The sequence below is a fragment of the Nothobranchius furzeri genome, chromosome 7, assembly GCF_043380555.1.
Source record: "Nothobranchius furzeri strain GRZ-AD chromosome 7, NfurGRZ-RIMD1, whole genome shotgun sequence".
Taxonomy (NCBI): domain Eukaryota; kingdom Metazoa; phylum Chordata; class Actinopteri; order Cyprinodontiformes; family Nothobranchiidae; genus Nothobranchius; species Nothobranchius furzeri.
This window is the reverse complement of record NC_091747.1, coordinates 41,986,465-42,009,991: the sequence shown is the minus strand read 5'-3', so window position 1 is coordinate 42,009,991 and position 23,527 is coordinate 41,986,465. Positions and strand designations below refer to the sequence as shown.

The following is a 23,527-nucleotide window of genomic DNA, read 5'->3' as shown; positions in this document are numbered from 1 at the left end:
CTTTGGACCACAGAGCAACAGTCCAGTGCTGCATCTCTGAAGCCCAGGTCAGGCGCTTCTGCCGCAGTTTCTGGTTCAAAAGTGGCTTGACCTGGGGAATGCGGCACCTGTAGCCCATTTCCTGCACACGCCTGTACACGGTGGCTCTGGATGTTTCTAGTCCAGACTCAGTCCACGGCTTCGGCAGGTTCCAAGGTTTGGAATCAGTCCTTCTCCACTATCTTCCTCTGGGTCCGGTCACGTCTTCTTGTTGTGCAGCATTTTCTGCCACACTTTTTACTTCCCACAGACTTCCCACTGAGGTGCCTTGATACAGCACTCTGGGAACAGCCTATTCGTTCAGAAATTTCTTTCTGTGTCTTACCCTCTTGCTTGAGGGTGTCAATGATGGCCTTCTGGACAGCAGTCAGGTCGGCAGTCTTACCCATGATTGCAGTTTTGAGTAATGAATCAGGCTGGGAGATTTTAAAAGCCTCAGGAATCTTTTGCAGGTGTTTAGAGTTAATTAGTTGATTCAGATGATTAGGTTAATGGCACGTTCAGAGAACCTTTTCATGATATGCAAATTTTTTTAGATAGGAATTTTGGGTTTTCATGAGCTGTATGCCAAAATCATCAATATTAGAAACAATAAAAGGCTTGAACTACTTCAGTTGTGTGTAATGAATCTAATATATATGAAAGTCTAATGTTTATCAGTACATTACAGAAAATAATTAACTTTATCACAACATGCTAATTTTTTTAGAAGGACTTGTATTTTGGATGTTTTTTCAAAGAACAAAATCAGATTTTCCGTGAATGACAACAGTGGCACCCCCAAGGGATGTCCATGACCACCCCTAGAAAATAAAAATAAAAAGTTTATATCTCCATAGTTTTTTGTGAAGACAGCAACAAGTGAATTAAACAAATAAACAAAAAAAAAAGCAAAAATAAATTTTTAAATAACATTTCAAATAATTGAAATGTATTTTTCTGTAATGTTTGAGTTGTGTAATTTTCTAGTTATGGGTTTTGGATACATAATGTTTTTTTTTTAATAAAAAAAATAAAATAAAGAAAAGCATGAATAACCACTGACCATCGACATATATATCATACGTAAGTGACCTCAAGCGTAGGGAGTAGGACCTGGCTGCAGACATCAGCTGATGCTTGTGAGCGTAGGGGCTGAAATGTGGAAGTTAACTTTTGACCGATCATAATTGACAGGAACGGGAGCCAATAGAATTTCACCTCAAGGCTCCGATCTAGCCTGCAGCAGCAGATGAAGCACACCGTTTCTGATCCAGGACTTTGTCTCTTATTGATAAATAGTCATTAATAAAATGGTTAAGACTGGAAGGTGATAAACTTCAGAGACTATTGCCATAAATTAACATTAGGGTCAAGTATTTCTTCATAATAGCCTAAATGTTCTGTTTGTTTCAACAGAATGGTCATTTTATCACTGGATGCATTTAATTTTAAATGAATGTGTGGTTAAAATAAACATTTATGTTCATTTGGCACATAAAACAATTCAGATTTCACCAGAATGACACGTTAAAGTGATCTCAAGGGCTGGAATGTGTCTGAAACCTACTTGTCAGTTCACTTTGACCGATTAAGGTATGATTGACAGGATCAAAAGCCAATAGAATTTAGGCGTTTACGTTTGCCAACAGTCATGTTCGATCGTCCAATTAGAACTCGGTAATGCCTAAGTGTTTGGTTGACATCATCTCTCGACCAATAGGATTGAAAGTTTTACGCCCGCAGTGATCGCGACTCCGCCCCTGGCTTCCATTTCTGAAACGAAGAGACGCCGCCGCCGCTTTCGCGTAGAGTCGTCGTCTTTTTTATACATTTAAGTAAATAAACTCGGATTCTTATCACGTTGTAGGACCGGTTCCTATACGCAGCGAGTGATAAAACAGCACGTGTTCATTGAGGGGATCTGTTTGAGCGTTAGCCGAATTTGAAGCTAGCATTTTATTTGATATTTTAACTTTACTTCTCGGCGTTTTCCGCCGTTTTTTTTTTCGCTTTCGCCGCCCCACTCACTCAACCCCCTTGTGTGTGAGTAGGGGCCTGCAACGTTGGTTTAGCCACGAGGAGCGTCCCTACTGTTGAAGCGATGGCGGAGTTCGGCAACGGACTCGCGGATGATTCTCTACTAGATTCAGACTCCGGACATCCCGAGCTGGAAGACCATGGTGTCGGCGATGAAGACCCGGGGTTAGAAGAAGGGGAGGCCGCGATTGAAGACCCGGTAAGTGACGCGTTTTGCTCCTGGAGTGAAACCCAACTTGAATATTAAGACGTTCTATAACCACATATGAGTAGTAAGTTAAAATAGTAACACATTAATTGTTTTTTCCCTCTCGAATATTGGGTCACATGCCGTGTGTGTTTCTGCTATCCGCTTCGGCAATAACCGCCATTGTGGCTCACGCAGTGCAGCAGAGCTGGGTGGTGACAAGCGTGGTGTCTGCAGCCATCTTGGCGCAACAGCGACGCCAGTTTCTCTGCGCTAGAGAGCAACCCGAGCCGTTGGGGGTGGGGGGAAATCCTCGTTGAAAAAGGGAGGAAAAAAATGCGAGACGGAGATGCGGGAGACTGTTGGAGCGAGCATCGGACAGGCCGCCGCCATTAACCGCCGTTGTACAAGTCTACCTCCTTAAGAAGGCAACCTGCAAACGGTAATGTGACCTTTTATTTCCTTTGACTCGTCGTCACTGACTGCTGCAGTTCACGCGCTGTGTGCGCACATGATCCAGTGGCTGCAGGCTAGCGCTAGCATCCAGTGCTGCACCTAAAATGACCCGCAAGCCTGTCAGCCGTTATCAGCTGGAGATGTGTCACTTCACGTCCTGAATTGCAGTCTAATTACGACGATCCATGTAGTTGCTATGCATCACATCGATCTCTGATTGACTAATAGACGTAGGGGACATGCACCTGAACATCTTTTTGTACGTTTTGATTGACAGTAGATGCATCAAAGAGGGATGTGCTTTTTCTTATTGCCTATCCGTTAAAAAAGCACAGCTCGTGTTGACGGGTCGCTCTGTGTTTGTAGTCCTCTTTAATGCACCCTGGATGTTCAGGTAGTGACCAGACTGCATGCTCAGGTGGCTCCTGTCGGGCGGTGAAGGCGCGGAGCGCAGAAGAAAAGGGGCTGCGGTATTTAAGGGGCTGGGTTTGCATCCTTCTTGGTTTTTGCTGGAGCAAGGAGAATGGGAAAGGGGAGGGGAGTGGAGTGGAAGACCTTGCTCTGAATATGCGACAAAAATTGGAGTCGGTCAGAACGTGTCGGTCAGTGGCTGCTTTTCTTTTAGCAGCAATCCTGCTTTCAGTGTGTCAGAATGCTCTAAGGTCGTAGATTACTGACCTCTTGTTGATCTCATCATGCGATCATATAAAAATCTAAATATTACAATGTGCCCCATTTTGCTCTGTGGTGGGATCTGAATTCGTCCTCTCCGCCAGTGTCCAGTTGTACAATAAGCTTTTACATGCATGAGGAGAGTAGCTGTGATCACACCAGAATGACTCCTACTGTGCTGCAGTGCACCACTGTTGGATAGCAGGGTCTACTGCTACTTAGGGGCACAGTCATGTCAGTGTTTAAATGCTTTTAATATATGTATTGTATATATATATATATAATATATATATTTTAATTACAATGTAGTCATCTATATTTGTTTTTATTTTTAGTCGACTAAAATATACGTATTTTTCTTCTAATGCAATTATTTTCAACCTGTGTAAAGGAAACGTTAATTACACCTAGCTGACATTAAAGAAATATGTAAAATTTACATTTCACACTTTGGATTTGTTTTAGTCTGTGAAAATTCCTTCGTCACGATAAAAAAACCCCGAACATTTTTAGTCAACAAAATGAACAGTGCCACGTAACACCAACGTGAAGTTTTAAAACTGGAGCCTGTGAGCCTAAAATATTTTATTCTTGGGAAAAATGGTTAACATTTTTTAACTGGTTTGCTCCTCGTTTAGCATGAAACATATGAGAGATAAAACATCTACTTTCCCGGTTTACTGTGATGAAGACCCAGGTTGAGTGGTTTCATTATAGCTTGGAGAGATCGGAATCCTTTACATGTAATTAATTACGAATATAATCACAGCTTTTACATTTTAAGGGACAATTGTCAGGTAAAAAAAAGTTGGACAATATGGTAAAAACACAGATTCTAACTCTTGTCCAAGTCCTGTAATAATTATTAGGGATGTCCCATTCCGAAATCAATATCGAAAGTTATTCAATATCGGCCCAAAAACATTATCAGATTATATCGGACTGCATCAAAAATCTCTGATATAAGCATTCCGTTAACTCATTCACTGCCAGCCGTTTCCTGATCGGTAAAGCCGTTCGCTGCCAGGGCTTCTCACTGTTTTTACAGTTTTTTTTAAGAGTCACAGAACATTGTGCGCTAGGATGATGTCGACACAAAAACTACCAAAACAAAAGGAAGACTCACCTCTTACATCAGGAAGAGTCTGCACGTTTCAAGCGTTGAATTGTGATTGGCAGAAGCTTTTCCGGTTCGCGCCTCACTTTTTTTTACAGCAACGGCCCAAAACGATCTCCTAACACATGAATTTTCTGCTTCCCGGTCACGTGACGTGTGACGTACGCAGATGAAGATCGGCTTTAGAGCTGAGATGTTTGTTCTTACAGTGCAGGGGCTTGTTCCGACGTCCACACAGTAAAAAAAAATGCAATAACCACTTATGTCTTCAATGGCAGTGAACAGTTGGGTTTAAATGAAGACTTTACGCCGGGGACACACCGGCCGCCGAAGCGCTCACGAAATTCGGCCGCTGCTCCTCAGTTCAGACCAGACGCTTGTTTCTCCGCTCTGGTCGAGCCGCGCCTCATAGTTTTTCTTTTAACCACTTGGTGTCCTCCATTTCCTCTCCGCCTTTTCTCTGCTCTTTTCCTCTACACCAGGGGTCGGCAACCCGCAGCTCTGGAGCCGCATGCGGCTCTTCTATCCATCTGATGCGGCTCTCTGTGCTTGTAAAATAATGAATGGATATTTAAATAAAAAGCTTTATATTTTACTGCATCGATTTTACATCTGTATGCCAATTCTAAATGTAAAGATTGTCTGCGTAAACCTGAACAGGTCCAACCCGGTCTTACTGTGAGACCGGGTTGACGCATCACGCTTGTGCGTAATCATAGGCGCTTTCTGAGCTGAAGAGGATGTGAGATTCTGGGACTCTCCTCAGATGGCTCCTGGATGTGTCGCCACATTGGAGACAGGAACAAGCACTATTCAGCCAAAGTTTCATAATCAGGGAACATTTTCTAAGTTACAAGTCTCTCTGAGAGACAGGGTTTGGAAAACGCTCGCTTCAGTCAGAGGAATCTTCCTGCATGCGTTCTGGTTCTGCGACGCGCTCCGAGCCCCTCTCCACATCTTTAGCTCGCTGTGGACCTTATGTAGTACATGCTGACCGTGAGCTGCGCTGAGCAATGTCCAGCTCAGATGTTCAGATGGGAATCTTTTCTTGAGTGATTCAGCTACATCTGCGATGTGCGTAGAATAAAATGTCAGTTCATCTGCATGCGTCGGGGTAATTCTTTCTATTCTTTCTCCGTCAAAATAAACGGCCAAATACGGGAACTGTCCGGTCAACACAAGCCCTGCTTTTAACTGTTTTGTTTTCTTGTGAAAATAGATAAAATTAAACTTGATTAACACCAGAGCCAGGCGCACTGCGCCGTTATCTCCATCACTGTAAATGAGGGAAAAACAAAATGATCGGATCCTTTTCTGACCTTCTTACCTACAAAGTTTATTTACAACAATCAAACGTGACAGAGCCTGGATTTGTATTCTGAACAGTCTAAACATGTTTTAAAAAGAAACGTATGACAAAAGTGGCACCTGCTCAGTAAAAACCATCAACAGGGTGAAAAATGTCAAAATATTGTAGGCAGAGACGGGCTACAACTTCTGGATCCATTTTATATAAATCGTTTTATTGATTATCTTTTTTATGAAAGATAACTTTGACGTACACGAGCGGCCGATACCGGCTGCTGTCACCTGTTGTGATTGGTTAAAGCAGCTCTCTGCTGTCTGAGGGTAGGCCCCGCCCACAACGCTGCAGCTCCCAGTGTTTTCTTTACTGTGGGATGGGAACAAGTTGCCGACCCCTGCTCTACACCCTCCTCCCCCTTGCTGTTTGTGTGTGTGTGTGTGTGTGTGTGTGTGTGTGTGTGTGTGTGTGTGTTTGTGTGTTTGAACCTATGTGTGAACCAGTTGTTAATAGCTGGCCTACGACTTTCTGCCTGTCTGTCCTGTTTGCTCTGGTTGAAAGACACCCAAAACCACACACCCCTTCACCTGGTCACACACAAAAAATGTTAAAAAATGACTAACATCGGCCGATACCGATATTGATTCCGATATATTGTCCATCACTAATTTGAATCGTCTGTCACTGGTGATTAAACCAAATTAGTGTCTGTTTTTCAGGAACTGGAGGCAATTAAGGCCCGGGTCCGGGAAATGGAGGAAGAGGCAGAAAAGCTGAAGGAGCTACAGAACGAGGTGGAGAAACAGATGAATCTCAGCCCTCCACCAGGTGCGTTTGAGTTTTCTTGTCTTTCACTATCAAACGTTTGGGTGAAGGAAGAACACCGAAACAAACCTATGACATCACTCTAATCATTACATTCAAAGATCAGTCACCACTCTGGTTTACAAATGGGCTTTTGAACATGAATTAACTAATGCACACGTGCTTTACTGTTTAGGGTAAGAATGCTCATTTAAACGTTTCAGTCAGTCCTCGTCACAGAAGGTTTGGCTAAAGTTTTTCTTAACAAAGTGGGAGTCTTGATACTTGAACAGCTTCATCAGCAGAGGCAGACGATGGATGGGCTCTAATAAAGACATTAGTTGATGTAAAAATGAACAGGAATTAAAGATGGCTGGATCTAGCATATATTTAAGTTTAGCAGCATGTGTGTTATGTGAAATAGTTCAGTGTAACAACGAGGGGTCACACAGCTTTACAGGAAAACCAGTTTTGAATGGTGAGAGGTTTGGGTCAAAGCTTATTGGATCAGATTTACTTTTGGATCTCCTAGTTTATTTATTACCATCTTACAGTTTTAGTTCGTCTCTGACTAGTAATTAAGTTAGACAGTTATCTGACAGCAGTGACACCTAATGTATTTGCTTGTGGTTAAATTGCACCACATGATGGTGTTGATGACCTTTTGCAACTTTAATAAAAGGACTTAATATTAGGGCTGACACCAACGACTATTTTATCAATGACATTGTGACGAATCGTGGCAGCTCTACTTAATTTTTATCAGTGAATCTAATTACACTGGTACAGACAGACTTGAGCTTTCCTTGAGTCATTTTCCTCCTTGGAATAAAATCATGTACTAAACTCACCAGCACAACCAGGGAAAGACTATCTGGGTGTGAGGTTGAAGGCAGAGACAAAAATGTCTAAGAACCATGAGATCACTTAGCAACAAGGGCTAGTGAATGCAGGCCAAGATGTGTACACACACACATGCACACGCATGGAACAGCAGGAAACTTAGCCAAACACAGATTTCTAAAGGAAAGGAGCAGAAGCGTTGTCCACATGAATCAGTCTGACGTCTGAGGCATCACCCTAACTGCCCCTATTCCTGGTTATGATGCTGGTGGGACCGGTTCTTTTCTCAGTCTGAACTGTTATGTAGGGCTGGGCAATATATCGATATTTTTAAAATATCGATATAATTTTTTAAACAAGATATAAGATGACTTTATATCGATATAACTGGTCAAACTGCTATGCTATCGATTAGCAGCTACGCTATCGATTAGCATCTACGCTATCGATTAGCAGCTATGCTAGCGACATGTTGCTCTGTCTTAAAGCAGCTATTACGTGTATTCTCACATATTTGCTCAATCTGAGAGCCTTTGGGTAAATGTGCTGCTCTAAACTTTGCATTTGGCTTTCTGGTTTTTAATTATTTGGGGATGTTCAATGCCAATGGAGTTCTGCTTTCCATCCAGCTTGTGCGGAGCTGAAGAGAGAGACGAGCCAACCCGCTCCCTCCCCTGTGTAAAGAGGAAACATCTACGGATAGCCAGAGTGGCCAAATTATCTCAAACATATTGTAAGGGTTTGAACAGTAAACTATAGGGTAAACGTTTTGAAGGCGATCTCAACGGGTGAGAAATGTTGTTCCGGTTCCGGGTTTTTCCCACTCTGGTTTGCTATGCTAGTAAATGGTCCTTTACAGCGATTCATTTGATAAAGTTAAGAGTTTGTAAGGTGTGGGTTACGGCGACAGTAGCCTGAAAATAATACTCATAAAAGAGCAACCAGAGACTCTGAGTCATTACAGTATAATCGCTGATATGAGCCAACACTGTTAAAGAGTCCAGCCGTGTTTGCCCTAATAACTAGTAGCTCCACGGTGTATGACCCATGTGATCTTCAGTAGATGCATTACATCATCCTTAGGGCTGTAGCGAAGCCTCGATGACGTCGACGGCTCATTTCTAAAAATTTGTCGACGTCAGATCCGGTAGTCGACGCACTTGTTGCATCCCCAGGAGTTTGTAAATAGAGGTGGAATCTCCCTGTTTTTCCTCTAGTTCGCCCTCTTCTCCGCCTTCACTAACATCTCCACCAAATACCGAAGACCTGGAACAATGTTCGCCCGCTACTAGATTCCTTTCCTGTTTTGCCCGCCTTCGTCTCCGGCAACAGACGATAACTTCCGGGGTCAAATGCGCTGCTTCGTCTCTACTGCAGATGTAGAAAATCACCGGGAGTGTTTCTCCCTTCATAAAGGAGCTTCTTTCAGACATTAGGAGAGCTGTTTTGGTGGTAGCAGTCTCCCCTCCGTGCTCCCCTTGGTTTAGAGTTCATCTTTTTTTGTGGCGTAGATCTCCCTTTTATTACATTTAGAGTGTTGTGGGTTTTCGGTTTAGTTTAAAATATCACCTTGAGTTTGGTTTAACCACCCAGTTTAGAGTTTGGACCTTTGGAGATCCATATTTTGGTCCAGAACCCAGTAATCTTTGCCCAGTGGGACATCCCTAGTTATTTGTACTTTTGTTTTAATTCCCCACAGGCAGAATTAGTTTTATTATTCCCAACCTGTGGATGGAAAGATTGTTTTTTTGTAGTTGTAAATAAACCTGATCATCATTTTAACTTTTAAATCCCGTGTTATTGTCCCTTCCTTTTTGCACACGGGCCAAACTCCCCAGGAAGGGTCGTAACGCCATTCGCCTCACGCACATAAGTGACCAAAACAAAGCAGCATGGAGACACTCCATCTTCAACCACCTCTCAGGCAGCAGCCTGCGCTCCCAAGTTCTACATGTCACCAGAACATAACCAACCGCAACAAAATAAAAGCAGTGTTATACAAAATGGAAGGCCTGTAGTGATTATTCTCTTACAGTAACAACTTATCAATTTTTCTGAGGAATTTATTAGAGATTTTTTGGTTTTTATTAACTGTGCAATAGAAAAATAATCATTAGATTAATTGTCTAAATAGTCATTAGAATAGTCGACTATTCGATAAAATAATCGTCAGAATAATTGTTTTAAAAATAATCGTTTACCCCCAGCCCTATTTAGTTTAACATGAAAGATTTTTTTTTCTCTGGACAAGAAATATACAATATGACCATCTTTAGATGAAGTTTAAATAATTTTACATTAATTATAAATATTTAATTAAAAAGTGCCTGTGGGACATTTAATACACCTCTAGCTCTCAACTGTGTGTGTATATGTTAACAGACAGCTGTACCTGTGTTTCTAAAGCTCAGACTGGTAGAGAATAGGCACTAAGGTTAAAGTTTGACAAGAATCAATACATTTTCATGCATTTAATCTACTGATTTATGTATATAATTTTTCAAGACAGCTTGAAGTGAGTTAACTTGTAAATATTTTACAGGAGGAAAAATATCAAGATATATATCGTATATCGGAATTCAGGAAAAAGATATCGAGGTATAAGTTTTGGTCCATATCGCCCAGCCCTACTGTTATGGTGGGTTTGGGTCGTGCTGATAAACCTTTCAGGTCAGCTAAACTTTGATTGGAGAAACCTGCTGTTAAATGCCAGCCTAAACTCTAGATGGTAATCCCACAGAGAAGCTGCAGCCTGGCTGCCATCAAGCCTTAGTAAGAGAAAACTGGTTTAATATCAGTATTTTAATGGATCACCGTCACTGTTAAGACATTTTAATGTGAGAATGTAAAAGACTAAATGCCTGTTGTGGGGTTAGGGTCACTGTTAAATGACCTGAATCCAATCTGCGTCTCAGAAAGTGTGTCGTCCTGCAGGTTGGTTAGAATTCTACAGCTGGTTGGTTTAGTGAGGTTCTGATGGTGGAGAATCTTAATTCCGGTCTGTTTTTGAAGTTACTCTGATTTAAACATTTAGTTTAAGATGAAATAAACACTTCTTCCTCCTCACAGTTGGTCCTGTCATCATGTCAATCGAGGAGAAAATGGAGGCAGATGGCAGATCTATTTATGTCGGCAATGTGAGTAACGGTCTCATACAAAGGCTATTTCAGCAGTATGGTTACGTTGTTATTTAGATGTAACTGTGGGGTGTTTAGACCTCACTAATAGTTTTAGTTGGTACTCGATCTCGGAACAAACTACATGTGTTCTGTGTAACTGAAATAGAAAAGTGGAAGAGAGGCTATTTCTGCTGATTTACTGTAGTTTGTGTTAATCACTGATTCAGACAACTCTTGTTGGATGTGTGGCAGGAAGTCCTGTTGCTCCTACAGGGTGTTTTAGTTACACACTCTCACACACCTGCTGCTGCCCTTTTCACACAGATGTATAAATGAGGCGTCTCCATGATGGCAGAATGAACTGGAGCAGCATCCACTGGTCACTTCCTCTCCTCAGCAGCTTCTCGTTACTATGTGATGGGCTGATTAATACTTGTGAACAGTTACTACTTAACCCCACGTGTGTGTGTGTGTGTCAGATCTATAAACATTTGATGGGTTTACGGTTATTATTTTCTATCTTGTACCATCAGGTGGATTATGGCGCCACAGCAGAAGAGCTGGAGGCTCACTTTCATGGCTGCGGATCAGTAAACAGAGTCACCATCTTGTGTGACAAATACACGGGACATCCCAAGGGGTAAAACACTGTTTGTTTTTTAAATGTCTGGGGTGACTAATATCGAAATTATAGAAAATAATTAGGGCTCGGACTTTAATTAGTTTAATTGAATTAATTAGAGGCTTTGTAATTAATTAATCTAAATTAATCACATTTTAATCGTTCAGGAAAATGTGCTCTCAAAGCAAAACTTTTAATTAAAAATTATGAGACAGAGAATCAAACATTAAACATGGTTATTAGAGGTGTGAATCTTCACTTGTCTCCCGATTCGATTACGATTATTGGGTCAACGATTCAATTCGATTAGATATCACGATGCATCACGATTATTTCATAAAGATTTGTTTTCATCGATAAATAGAAGATGTCAGATAATTGCTTTTTATTTTTATTTTTTTATCAAAAACGTAATTGACACAACCTGCCGTCCCTCAAGAGCTCTCTATTCACGACAGGTTAGGACAAAACATTTTAAACATTTAAGAAGATTTAACAAAGTAAAACAATCCGTTTCCTCGTTCAACACCACGCCTCAGGCTGAGAAAAACACGCTTTGCAAAAACTCACAAAATCTAAAAAAAATAGTGAAAACCTACAGGCCACATAATGTAATAAAAAAATCCATAATGGGTTCATATATGAGTGTTCAATGTCTCTGAGCAGCTCTAGAGTCCATTATTTATGCCACAGTGGATGGGTGTCAGAAATAACACCAAATGAAATGTTTGACTTAGTTTGTTATTTTATTTGAACCCAGTGGTTCATTTCTGAAATGTTGGAGAATGAATCAAGTTCTGTTTGATGCAGAAAATGATAAAACATAAAACAAATTCTACACTTCAATAATATTTAAGATGTGAGTTTTATTCTTTCTGATAATAACACCAGCAGAAGGCTGTGGGCTGGATTAGGATTAAATTATGGATCTCCTTCACTAACCAGCTAACTACAAACCTTTCCACTAACCTGTCCTGTGTGACCCTCACCATGTAACCCTCATGTCCATGCTGTCTCTGGAGGAGCAGATAGGAGACAAGACCTCCTGTAACTTAAAATGAACCAAAGCTTCCTCCCATTTTCTCTTTCAGCTGAATTTAACATCAGTTTATCTTCATGAAACAAAAGAATAAAGTGGTACAAGAACTTCTATCTTCTATTTCTCTCTCCTTTTAACTTCTCCGTGTCCTTAAATAAAAGAGACAGACGATCACGCTGCAGCCGCCGTCACTGACCCCTCCCCAAGACCGGATCTCCCTACATTACAGCAAGCAGTCTGACTGAGCGCTTCCAGGAGAAATAATAATTAAATTATGAAAATAATAATGCGTGTTTGGAGGAGCATCCTCCGATCCTCTCTCTTGTTTGAGCAGACAGTGTCTCTCTCTCTCTCTCAGTTGCTGTGCGAGAGAGCGGAGCGTGCCGCACGACAACCCGCTCAATTAACTTAATTCACGGCCCAAATCCAACAGAACCGGTCGGGCTGATTCGGCTCCGGTTCGGTCTCAGGTTACAACTCTAGCGCTCAGCCTTGCAGTACCACATTAAGGCAGAACCACTTTGTAATTGTGGAGGAGACTCACTCTGACAGATATGGATGCTGCGCTGGTGCCGCCGTTAAAAAAACAAAACTACATTCCACTATAATCGATAATGGCGTACTCTTCTACGATGCAGAATCGTTTATGTCCGCATCCCGATGCATCGATTATTTGATTATTTTCCTCAGCTCTAATGGTTATTACTGTTAACTAAAGCTTTTAATAAAAAAAAATGCATTTTAGTTATTCAAATGTCTCCGTGTGATATGAAACAAAACCCAAATCAACTAAAATTTATAATTACAAATAGAAAACACCTGCAAAGGGTTCCTGAGCCTTTAAATAGTCTCTCTGTCTATAAATTTGACTTTGCACCAGATTCTAATTTTTCCAGTTTCACTTGTTTGCATAATTGAGAGTTTTTATTAGCATTTTTACTCATAATGTAGTAAAAACACACATATAAATAATAATCCTTCAAAATGACAGTAGAACAGGCACTAATATGATCTAGGACTTAAATGTACTAACTTTTAACACCAGAGTAGGCATGGCATATTCTGAGAATGATCAGGAACACTTAACTGGTTCCAGTTGGATGACTGGAGGTTGATGGGAAGATAAAAGATCATGGCGAGGAAATAATGATCTGACGAACAGGTGAGCGGACCTTCCTTACATGGGAAGTCCTGCTGTTACGTTAAGAAGGGGATGCTGCAGACCCGCAGATTCACGCCTGCAGCAGCGAATCTGGTGTGATCTCCAGCCTGAACACAACTTCCTCATTCCTCGCTGCCCCCGATGCACTAAAGCATCCGCCCCTTAGCTGATGACAGCTTCAACACACCTGCTGCTTAATGATAGTAATGCATGCGATGATGTTTAGACAGTGACTCGTCTCAGAAACATGTAATTCCCCAACAGAACTGTTTAGAAAATCATCAGAAAAGTTTTAGTGTTTCTGTTTTAACTTAAGCTTCTGTTTTCAACTTTAAGACACGTTGTTTGTGATTGTTTACAGAGTAGTGAAAACACAGAGCGTTCTCCCAGCGGCAGCCAGGTGCCTCTCGTTTGTCTGACTACTTTCATAAACTACTGTTAGGGCACAGAATTATTCTGTCTGGTGCGTTCTGCGCTGCACAGATGTTACGTAAATGTTAAAAATATAGCTTACCGCTACTTTTGCAAAGTTTCCGGTGCCACCGGGCAGCAGACGATCTCTGAAAAATGTCTGCGACACGGACTCCGTTGTAGTCTGGAAGTTTTTTTTTTCAAGTTAAGAAAAGAGGCGGGCGTGTTTCCTAAATCCTGCATCAGTCCAAGAAAGGCAACTTCTTTCTGTTTTTATTCCGTTTAGTAGCCTTTAGCACTGTGCATTGTTGTGTGCGTCAGTGATATTCTGTCTATGAGGAAGTCTTGCAATGACAAAGGTTCCGCCGTGCTCGAAATGCAAGCTGCGATCAAACGCGTGAATTTTTTAACACGTTATTTTTTTCTAATTAATTATAATTAACGCGTTAAGTCCCGGCCGAAAAAATAATACATGAAGATGTTTTATAGGAGAATATTTCAAATAATGGAGCGGTGGTTTAAGTAATATTTTTGCATAAAAGACCACGTATTAGCTTAATTTATTAAACAGTGGTTCAAGTTGCTTTTCTTATATAAATTTGTGTAAAACAAAATTCTTTGTTTTTCATTTATAAACTGATAATAATTAGATGTGCAGTAAAGCAGGTTGTTGATTCTGTTTGTCCCTCTTCTGCAGGTTTGCTTATATTGAGTTTGCAGATAAAGAGTCTGTTAGAACGGCCATGGCTTTGGACGAGTCTCTCTTCAGAGGAAGGCAGATTAAGGTGAGATCTTAGCTCAGCCCTTCCCTTTTTAACTTGTTGGGTTTCTTCACATCTTCATAAGTTGTTTTTACAGCAACAAGAGTGTTGTGTTTAAAAAGTAAAAGGAGGCATGCGACCTTTTGCCCTGTAATGGGAAGCAGAAATGAGATTATCCCCATGTGATCAGAATTATGGCTGAAGCGTTAAATAGTTCTGCTCGTCCTCCTGGGAGGTTTAACGGGAATGCACCAGAGAAAAGTCGGCAACACGGCAACAGGAGAGTACATTAAACAAGTCGCTGACGTGTGTCAAACGTATAAAACAAGGTTACAAGTTTAAAATGTGATTGTCTCAAATTCAGGCCACGGCCCTCGTTAATCAAGCATTCATAGAAACTGTCCTATATTCCTTCCTAGAAATCCTGATTTAGGAATCATGCGGTGGTCACTCGGACGCACGTTTCTCTGCAATCGTCTGCTTAGGGCTGAAGGATTTTAGGAAAAGATTGAATTACAATTTTTCTAGCAGAAATTGCGATTTCGGTTCAATGCACGATTTTCTGCAAACAAAGGTCCAACATTAGCCTGCCAAGCCATCCTTTAGATTAAGTGAAAAGATGGTCTAGATTCTAATCTAGTACAACAAATCATTCACATTATTTACTATTTAATCATACAATAAGAACAATTAAAGCTATTAATATTTTCTCCTATTATTATCTTTTTTGTTTATGTGTTTGTGAAGCAACTTGTGCTTGTGATTTTTATCTAGAACATGTTCTAGATAAAAAAACATGTTCTACTCCAAAAATGCATGGAGGAAATCTGTAGGTAGAAATAGCTTTTAAACGTATTAAATAACAAAGCGAACACAGTTTTCCCTGCATTACCAAGGCAGGCTGCTGCACGTTTTCGAAGCCGTCTGATAGTTTTCCTCACTAAAACGTCAGTTCCGTGAGAGATGCACTCATTCTGACACCTTAGCTTGTTTGAACTAACGTGTGCCGTCAGAAACATTCAAACCATTTTTAAAAGAGAAGTTGAGCTTTCAAGTTTTCTAAAGTGCACGACTCTGCACTCGCTCTGATGAAGCATAAACCAAGCTTTAGAAATCAGCCTGAACCTGCTCTGATGTGGGAGGAGCCTCTGTCTCCCTTACTCGGCTACGTTTTCTCTCTCGCTCTCTCTGTCCCGGGCTCACCTACGGTGCCATTATCATCGGCTCTAGCAGTGTTGTGTGTGGGAACATAAAACAGGGAAAATAACCTGAACATGCAGCTCTGTCAAGCTGTGGAGTTGGGCTCGGCTCTGGACGGTGCACCCACCCCCCTCCCCCGCGCAGGCTTTTGCCGCAGTCATAACACGGGGAAAACCCCAGATGTAAAAAAAAAAAAAAGTTACACAACTGATATTGGATCAGTCAAAACCGCTAAAACCGCAGCTTTGATGGTCATGTGATTGTGCTGTTTGAAATCGCAATTTCGGTCCAAAAACGATAGATCGCTCCGCCCTACATCTGCTGATGGATCGCACCTGGGTACTCGTGTCCATTCAGTCATTTACATACAGAAACGCCCTCAGTTAACCATATTTGGTCAGACCACATCCTGGACTCATCAGGGGATTCCCTGCATTCCTCCCAGAAAACTTGAGATGGAAGCTCTGGCTAATTGAAAATGGACAGGAAGCAGATTCGTGCGGTTTGTCCATCGCTCCACAGCGGGTCCTAAATCACATAGGATCTCCTTCAGGAGTCAGATCAGTGTGCTCACGGAAGACGTGTACCCTCCGTGCGCACGCTCTGCCAAATCCTCGACCGATCACAGGTGTCTATCGGTTCTAATGCATAGGTTATGCTTCTGCCTCAGCTCCATGAGGGAGAGACAAATGCGCATTGACGGAGATGTTTTTCATTCAAACTTCTCCGCCACCTGGGGAGTGTTGCAAACCAATTTCTCGCCGGGACTACAGAGGGCGTAGCACTTTTCTGGGGCATCCTGTCGTGTATCCAGTCCAAAATAATGTATTTACTATTGTGTTTTTTGTGTTTTAGAGATTTTTTAACAAAGGCAATTTTGACCCATATTCTCCTCCACCTTGTCATGCGCTCGCTCGCCACCTCTAAACCCACGTTTCCTGTCATTTCCATCCACGAATAGAACGCTGGCTGTGTATCATGATACTCCTCCAGTCACGGGTGATTAAAATGTTCCTATTTTCAGAGTTTTTCCGTGAGATATTCTTCAAGCTGCTCCGTGTCTGCCGCTAGATATCTTCAGCTCTTTATCTTATGAAGGGGCAATGACGGTGCTGTTGACTAAAAGGAAGTAACATCCTGGCCAATCACAAGCTTGCATAGAAAAGTGGGCTTGCGAGCCTGTTTGAGAGCCCTCGCAAAGACGGACAATGGCGTTGCGTGTCTTTGTGCAGAATATAAACCTGGTTTAACACCAGTTATTTGATGATTCTCCAGACATCATTTACTTATTGAGTAAAATAATTAGTGGAAGGGTGAACAGGAGTGGGTGACTGAGAATAGCAGTGTTGTGGTTCCCCAGTTCTACCACGAGATGCTGTTTGTACGCATGGTCTGAACTCTTTAGGACCATTTCTACACTCAAATGCAATTGGTGAATAGCACACAATGTGTGAAACACTTCCTACGCATGAAATATGCACAGATCTGTGTGCACGTACAGTTGATGAATGAGGGCCCAAATTGGTCAGTTCAGGATTTGCTTTCGTCTCATTTCTGTGGCATTTATCAAACACAAGGTCCGCGATGTTCAGGGTTTTAAAACCAAACGTTAGCCACGTCCACAGTCGTATCATTGGTAGTGCAGATTTCAGTAGCAATCTAAAGTTTGTTTATTAATTAATGCAAAGAAGAAATCACTCATTTTAGAAGGTTTCTGATTTTTACATAGTTTTGTTTGATAATTAGATATTTGAACTTTGTTTAATTACAGGCCAAATAACGGTCCTGTGTGCATGAGTTATTCTCATCAGACATTTAACCAAAACACCATTACACTTTAAAAGATTGTCTTTAAAGTGTATATATATTTTTTGTCATTACGAAAACATTTTGACCGAATGATGTTTCTGTTGCCATGTTTTCACTCAGTCCACGAGTCTTGAGCTTTGAATGTCTAAACTGTCTTCAGGTGGGCGCTAAGAGAACAAACAGACCGGGCATCAGCACCACAGATCGCGGTTTTCCACGGGGTCGGTTCCGATCACGAGGAGGCAACTTCTCCTCGCGTGCACGCTACTACAGTGGCTACACGCCACCACCCAGAGGCAGAGGACGGGCCTTCAGGTGAGCTGTCGCTGAGACAATTTGCCTTCAGACCTGGGGAAGAACACACCACCTGCATGTAATACATCTCACTCACCCTGAATGGAAAGAGCACAGGACCAAGAGCAGGCTTGGTTCCGACCCAAGAATGGGCATGAAGCTGTTTTTATGTAGGCCAGCACACGACAGACCAGAGTCACCAGCGTGACGAATACTTGTCTAGAGCTAAGGCAGGATTAGCTCAGGTGGGTTTCAGATTTGTAAAGATATAAACACACAGCCTGCTTAAGGATCTCATTCATGCTGCATCACATTTGATCATAAAGGCAAACTGATGTGGTGCTCCTCGCCACTCACGTTGTTAACTCACCGCTCTGCTTGTGCCGCTGGCTGGGGGTTGTCTTTTAGAGCGTTGATGCTGACAGGAAACAGCAGCTGTTGATCAGGGTGGTTTGTGTGGATTCTGGTATCCAAACTTAACGAGTCCAGTGGGCTCCACCTTTACTACTTAGTGCTTCAGAGTTTCTTTTAGAAATGCTAGGTTTATGGTATTAAGACTGTTATAATTTATCATTTCACAGGAAACGCTTTTGTCAGGCCACTCAGAAATTCAAAACAACCTCTAACTCTCCATTCAACGCCTCGTGTCATCAGCAGATTAGAGCCATGTCCAACAAGAACAACCTTTTTACATCCAGGAGTCCAATAAGAGAACTCCAGCAAAAGCGTCTGTCCATAACAAGTCACTATCCAACATGGTAGACCACGGAGAACATTCAAAAGTTCCTCCAGATGCATCTCTGATAACCGTTAGCATCCCAATGCTAGCTTCAAACGTTTTACTGACATTACTGAACCAATAGGTAAAGGGTTACAGCCCCCCCCCCCCCCAGCTCATCAGTTATTGGCTAACAGGTCAGAAGTACCGCCTTCTTAAACTGTGCTGCAGTTGGTTCTCACTACACACGTGATAATAGTTGATCTACTCATCAATTAGCCGGTGAAATTTAGAAAACAAAATCTGATGTGGAACCGCAGTGGCTTGCTTCTGTAACCTGAGTAAGAAGGATTGTGATTAATGGAGAGCTCCGTGCAACATCTAAACATCTCCTGCATGAACATACCGCCCATTATCGTGTTTTAGACTGATCACTGTCGCCCAGAACATTTTTCTAAATCTCCCAACCTTACCCTATGGTAGTTTTTTTTTTTTTTTTTTTTTTACATCTCAGAAGTGGTTGGATTAAACTTGACAGCAGAGCGGGAGTCATCCTGTATTCACTGACACACACACACACACTCTGATTTTAACGCTCCTTTATCACCTCATGCTGAAGCCCTCATCAGTTTGCCAATTTCTCATTTTAAACCTCAAATGTCAGTTTTATCATGTTTTTGAGCTTATTCCTTTTTACCAGATTATTTAGCAGAGCTTTCTGCAAACATGGCTTCATTTGTGTGTGTGTTTGAGAAAATGTTTGAACCTCAAAGTCAAAATCTAATCGGACACACACAACACACACACATACCAAGAAGGCCTAACCCTGCCAGTTTCCTCACTTGGATTTGGTCCACTTTGCAGGACAAGACACACTCAGATGAAATGAAATGTAAAAAACTTCCAAGCATGGAAACTGATGGGTAGCTGCCCGTTAGGAGGGTGAAACTGTATTTGTGTTTTATTTCAGAAGGTCTATTTCCTGTTTAACCCACAGCCATGAAACACACCTCACCAGTGCCTTGTCTTGTTGGGAAGATGATCCACATCTAAATCTTTGTGCTGACCTTGGGAAGATTTCAGCTGGTTCTCTAGCTTCATATTGGCTTTTCAGATCAAGGTCGCTCCAAGTGTTCAAACCAATAACTGAAGTTACAGCCAGTAACTTATCATCCTCCCAAGTGAAGATTTGATGTGTGCGCATGCATATTAGTGTGTGTCCTTGCATGGACATGAACCTCTGTTCACACAACACACACATCATCCAGTTATGTTTTGAGTTTTCTGCGTTCACTCCCAGAAACAAAGGTTCATTACTGCAGCCTGACCTTGGCATCTGGACCTTCTGTCCCAGTGGACACTTTTTTGTCCTGTTGCCACTAAGTGTGTGTGTGTGTGTGTGTGTGTGTGTGTGTGTGTGTGTGTGTGTGTGTGTGTGTGTGTGTGTGTGTGTGTGTGTGTGCGCGCGCGCGCGCGCGCCTGGCATTTGTGTCCTTTTGTCTGAGTTTGGAATAATGCTGCAGTTGTGACTCAAGCCTCCAATTGTGTGTGTGCGCGCGCGTGTGTGTGTGTGTGCACTTGTGTGTGCGCACATGCACATACTGTTGCCAGGCGTATATGTGTGGTGCTGTTTGTCCTCCAGGTCTTTCCCACAGTGACCCCAGTGGTGTCTCTCCCAGAGAGAGACCGAGAGAGAGAAAGAGGGAGAGTGCCTCTGCTGTCCCCCTCACACCCCCACACACTAACCTGACATCTTCAGATTAAACACTTTCCTCTCCTGAAAAGCTGCTCTCAGCTCTTTTCACCACTTTGCTACATGCAGCTCCAGACCTTTAACATAGTTTGTCCATTTCAGTGATTTGTGAAGTTTTCCCAAACATTTTGTTCTTGTTTAACATCGAGACACACGTTCTCACCCCGTTCAGCCTAAATCTACACACACACCTTTATACTACACCAGAAACAATTGGTGTCCATCTCTTTAAGCCAAACAGAAAAAACTCACCCTCTTTTTCTCTCTCTTTTCCAGGGGCCGAGGGCGAACAACATCGTGGTATTCCCCTTACTAAACACCCCCCAATACTCCCTTACTATCAACCCTCCCACCATCTGTTTCATTACAAATAAACATACATACACACACACACACACAGCCCCCCCCCCCCCAATAAAAGAAGAACACCACAGAAGAAAAAAGAAAAAAAAAAGACAAAAATGAGAGGGGGTGGGGGTGGGGGGATCCTCCTGGACAGAGAAACTGGCCGTGGTGTGAGATAGTGTGAGAGCGTGCGTGTGCAGATTGATGCGGTCACACCTGGTAAGGTATTTGTTTGGGGGGGGCGGGGGGGGGGGGGCAGTGGCAGTTACTGTTTTTGTTGCTTTTGAAGGGAGGGGGTAAAAAAAGAAAAGATGGTATCTCAGGCTGCAGATGTGTCTCCTTTGGTCTGGCTGTGACCACCTGCTTTCACACCATCACCAGTACAGCCCACCCACTCACCTTCCACCACCATGGGGGGAGGGAGGGGGTGCAACAGGCTCTAGTACCTCCATGTAAAACAGCAGCTGTGTGAAAGTTGAAGTACTTCTGAGTATTTGTTGTGTAATCTTGTTGTGTGGAGTTCATCATTACCCTTCTCACCCCCTTTGTGTCAACTGTTGTCTCCCCCCTCCCCCGTTTTCACCCTGTTCATCACACCATGGGTTGTTTTGGTTCGATTCACTGATCTCTGGACCTTTAGATTAACTCGTTCTTGTTGGTCTTAACTTGTGGGGGGGTCTTTTCTCCACTTCCCCCCAGCTCTGGCTCGGCCAAAGCCTTTAAGTTATTTTTGGGGGGTGGGGGGTCCTTGTCTTCTGTTCTCCCCCTCCCTCCTCCCCTCCTCTGTGCACCTTGTCTTCCATCTCTCCACCCCCCTTCCCCTCCTCTCTCTGTATATTAGACCACTTCTTGTCGTTTCAGGTTTCAGGACCAGTGGAGGCTGACAACCCCTCCCCAGGTGGCGCCGGCCCCCCCCACTGTCTCCGCAGCATCTCTGTCTCTCTCTGCTCCCGCTATGCACACTCACCCCATCCTGTCAGTGTGGGGGGGTGGGGGGCAGGGCGACCACCGGCCCACCACCGGGGGCATTTACTACAACAGCAAACGCTGACGATGCTTTTTAGTTCTTCACACTTCAAAAAGTTCAACACATTGTCAACCACAATCACACACACACACACACACAATCCACCACAGCAGTACAGACGGCAGCCAGCCAACATGATTTCTACACAGGGAGCTGGAGCAGCGCAGCTAAAGGCAGGAAGGCAGGGCCGGAGAGTAGGGTGGGTTTTTTGGGATGAGCAGAGCAGACCTTAAGGTGCCCCCTTTCTCCGACTCAGCGCAGTGCAGTCACGGCTCGTCTGAGAAAGGCTGACAAGCTAACGGCATTGGTTAAATAAAAAAAATGAAATACTAAGGAGTGGGCTGGAGCTGTTTTTAGGGTGGGGAAAGTCAGGGGGTGGGGTTTGTCCAGAGACTCTTTTCTGTTCTTTTTGAAAAGGGGGAGTGGGTTTGAACAAATGTTTTGCTTTTTTATTTTTATTTTTAACCCATGAGTCTGTAATTAGAAAAAAATAATAATAAAGACATTGTGTAAAAATGAGACTGAGTTTTCATTCCTAGAGCTTTGGTAGAAGTGTTGATCTGTTGCTGTGTGTTAGCTCACTGGAACCAGAAATTGAAACACTAGTTATTAAAACGCCTCAAAGTCTGCTGCCTCTGGAAATGAGCAGCAAGCTGCACATATGGCCATTTCTGCAGATGTTTAAAGACTACTGGAATGGTCTTATTGTTGGGAAAGAAATGAGCCTGGAAAGCCATCTTTTTTATGTGAATATATGAGAGCAGGTTGATTTAGCTTCTACTCCTGTCTACAAGTCCAGGATAATGAACTAAAGATTTCCTTCAGAAGGCTGAGGTAATTGTGCAACCCAGAATTCCTGAAAAATTGAGAGGGTGCTCGCTGCAGAACCACAAAGGCGGAGCTGCATCATAAGGTGGAGCTGCACCAGAGTCAGCCCCGCCCATTCATGCAAACTCAGCCTAGCCCACTGACTTCCGTTTTTGTTTTCAACTTTATCGCAAACTGACCTGACCCACATGAATTACGGCTGTTACTAGTTTACAGTCGTTAATGCTATGTTCTATGCTCCAATTAAACAAGATAAATATAACTTGCTACATGACAAAGACTGAATATATCTCGAAATGAAAAGGTTTCTTTCAGCGAATATCTGCCCACAGCCGGTCTAACAGAAATGGTGTATAACAGCATCACAGAGTTTTGAATGGGCTTTGGTAGTCTAGTGGTGAGATCGTCTGAGTTAAGTTTTGCTTTCCCCTCAGCTGATGCTGGTTCGATTCTCGGTGGGGTCGTCAGCAATCTATTTAGCCAGCTGAAACATTTAATTTGTTTATATTTTAGTTGTAATGTTTATTTTCAGCAAAATATTTATGTCTGTAAAAGTTCTTTGAATTTGGTCGTTCCTAAACAGCATTTTAGTTGAAACTCTGCTCACAAATGGACTCACACTGGCTAAATAAACGAATAAATAAATAAAAAAACACATTAGTCATTATATGTTAAACTGTATGCCAGTAAATTGTTGTAAACATAGTACTGGCAAGTTTAGCTAGAAATGAAGGAAAGAGGTTGTACACTACCTAAAACTTACAGTATTGGGAGGTGAACCTGCGCAAAACTGCATGTAAACCTGACTCCATAACCACTACACCACCACATATGTTATAAGTCATGCGGCGTTACATCTAATTGTGCTTCCTAGTGTGTCTCTGAGATGGGTTGTATGGTTTTTCGGCGGTGTCTCAGTAGAGGTCATTTCAGAAATAATTTGTCAGAAAATTCACAGAATATCCAGATTTGAGAACCAAGACCAGACCCGCTTCGGGG

General features: G+C 42.4%; 1 protein-coding gene across 3 annotated transcripts; it reads left to right on the top strand.

Annotated features, from left to right (window-relative positions):
- The first annotated feature begins 1,789 nt into the window (after positions 1-1,789).
- pabpn1 (poly(A) binding protein, nuclear 1) lies at positions 1,790-21,979 on the top strand. Of its 3 annotated transcripts, none has more exons than XM_015954944.3 (7): positions 1,790-2,257; positions 6,513-6,621; positions 10,510-10,577; positions 11,093-11,199; positions 14,491-14,578; positions 17,724-17,878; positions 21,535-21,979. In XM_015954944.3, the coding sequence occupies exons 1-7, from the start codon at positions 2,123-2,125 to the stop codon at positions 21,722-21,724; spliced, it is 852 nt and encodes a 283-aa protein (XP_015810430.1). In that variant the 5' UTR covers positions 1,790-2,122; the 3' UTR covers positions 21,725-21,979. The 3 variants fall into 3 exon arrangements, with proteins under 3 accessions (XP_015810430.1, XP_054607273.1, XP_054607274.1); XM_054751298.2 differs by lacking the exon at positions 21,535-21,979 and adding an exon at positions 20,605-20,757; XM_054751299.2 differs by lacking the exon at positions 1,790-2,257 and adding an exon at positions 2,549-2,687.
- Positions 21,980-23,527: the final 1,548 nt, after the last annotated feature.

Coding starts and splice junctions, on each gene's coding strand:
- pabpn1 (XM_015954944.3), top strand. CDS start 2,123: ATGGCGGAGTTCGGCAACGGACTCGCGGATGATTCTCTACTAGATTCA. Junction 2,258..6,512: donor AGGCCGCGATTGAAGACCCG/GTAAGTGACGCG, acceptor TCTGTTTTTCAG/GAACTGGAGGCAATTAAGGC. Junction 10,578..11,092: donor GATCTATTTATGTCGGCAAT/GTGAGTAACGGT, acceptor TTGTACCATCAG/GTGGATTATGGCGCCACAGC.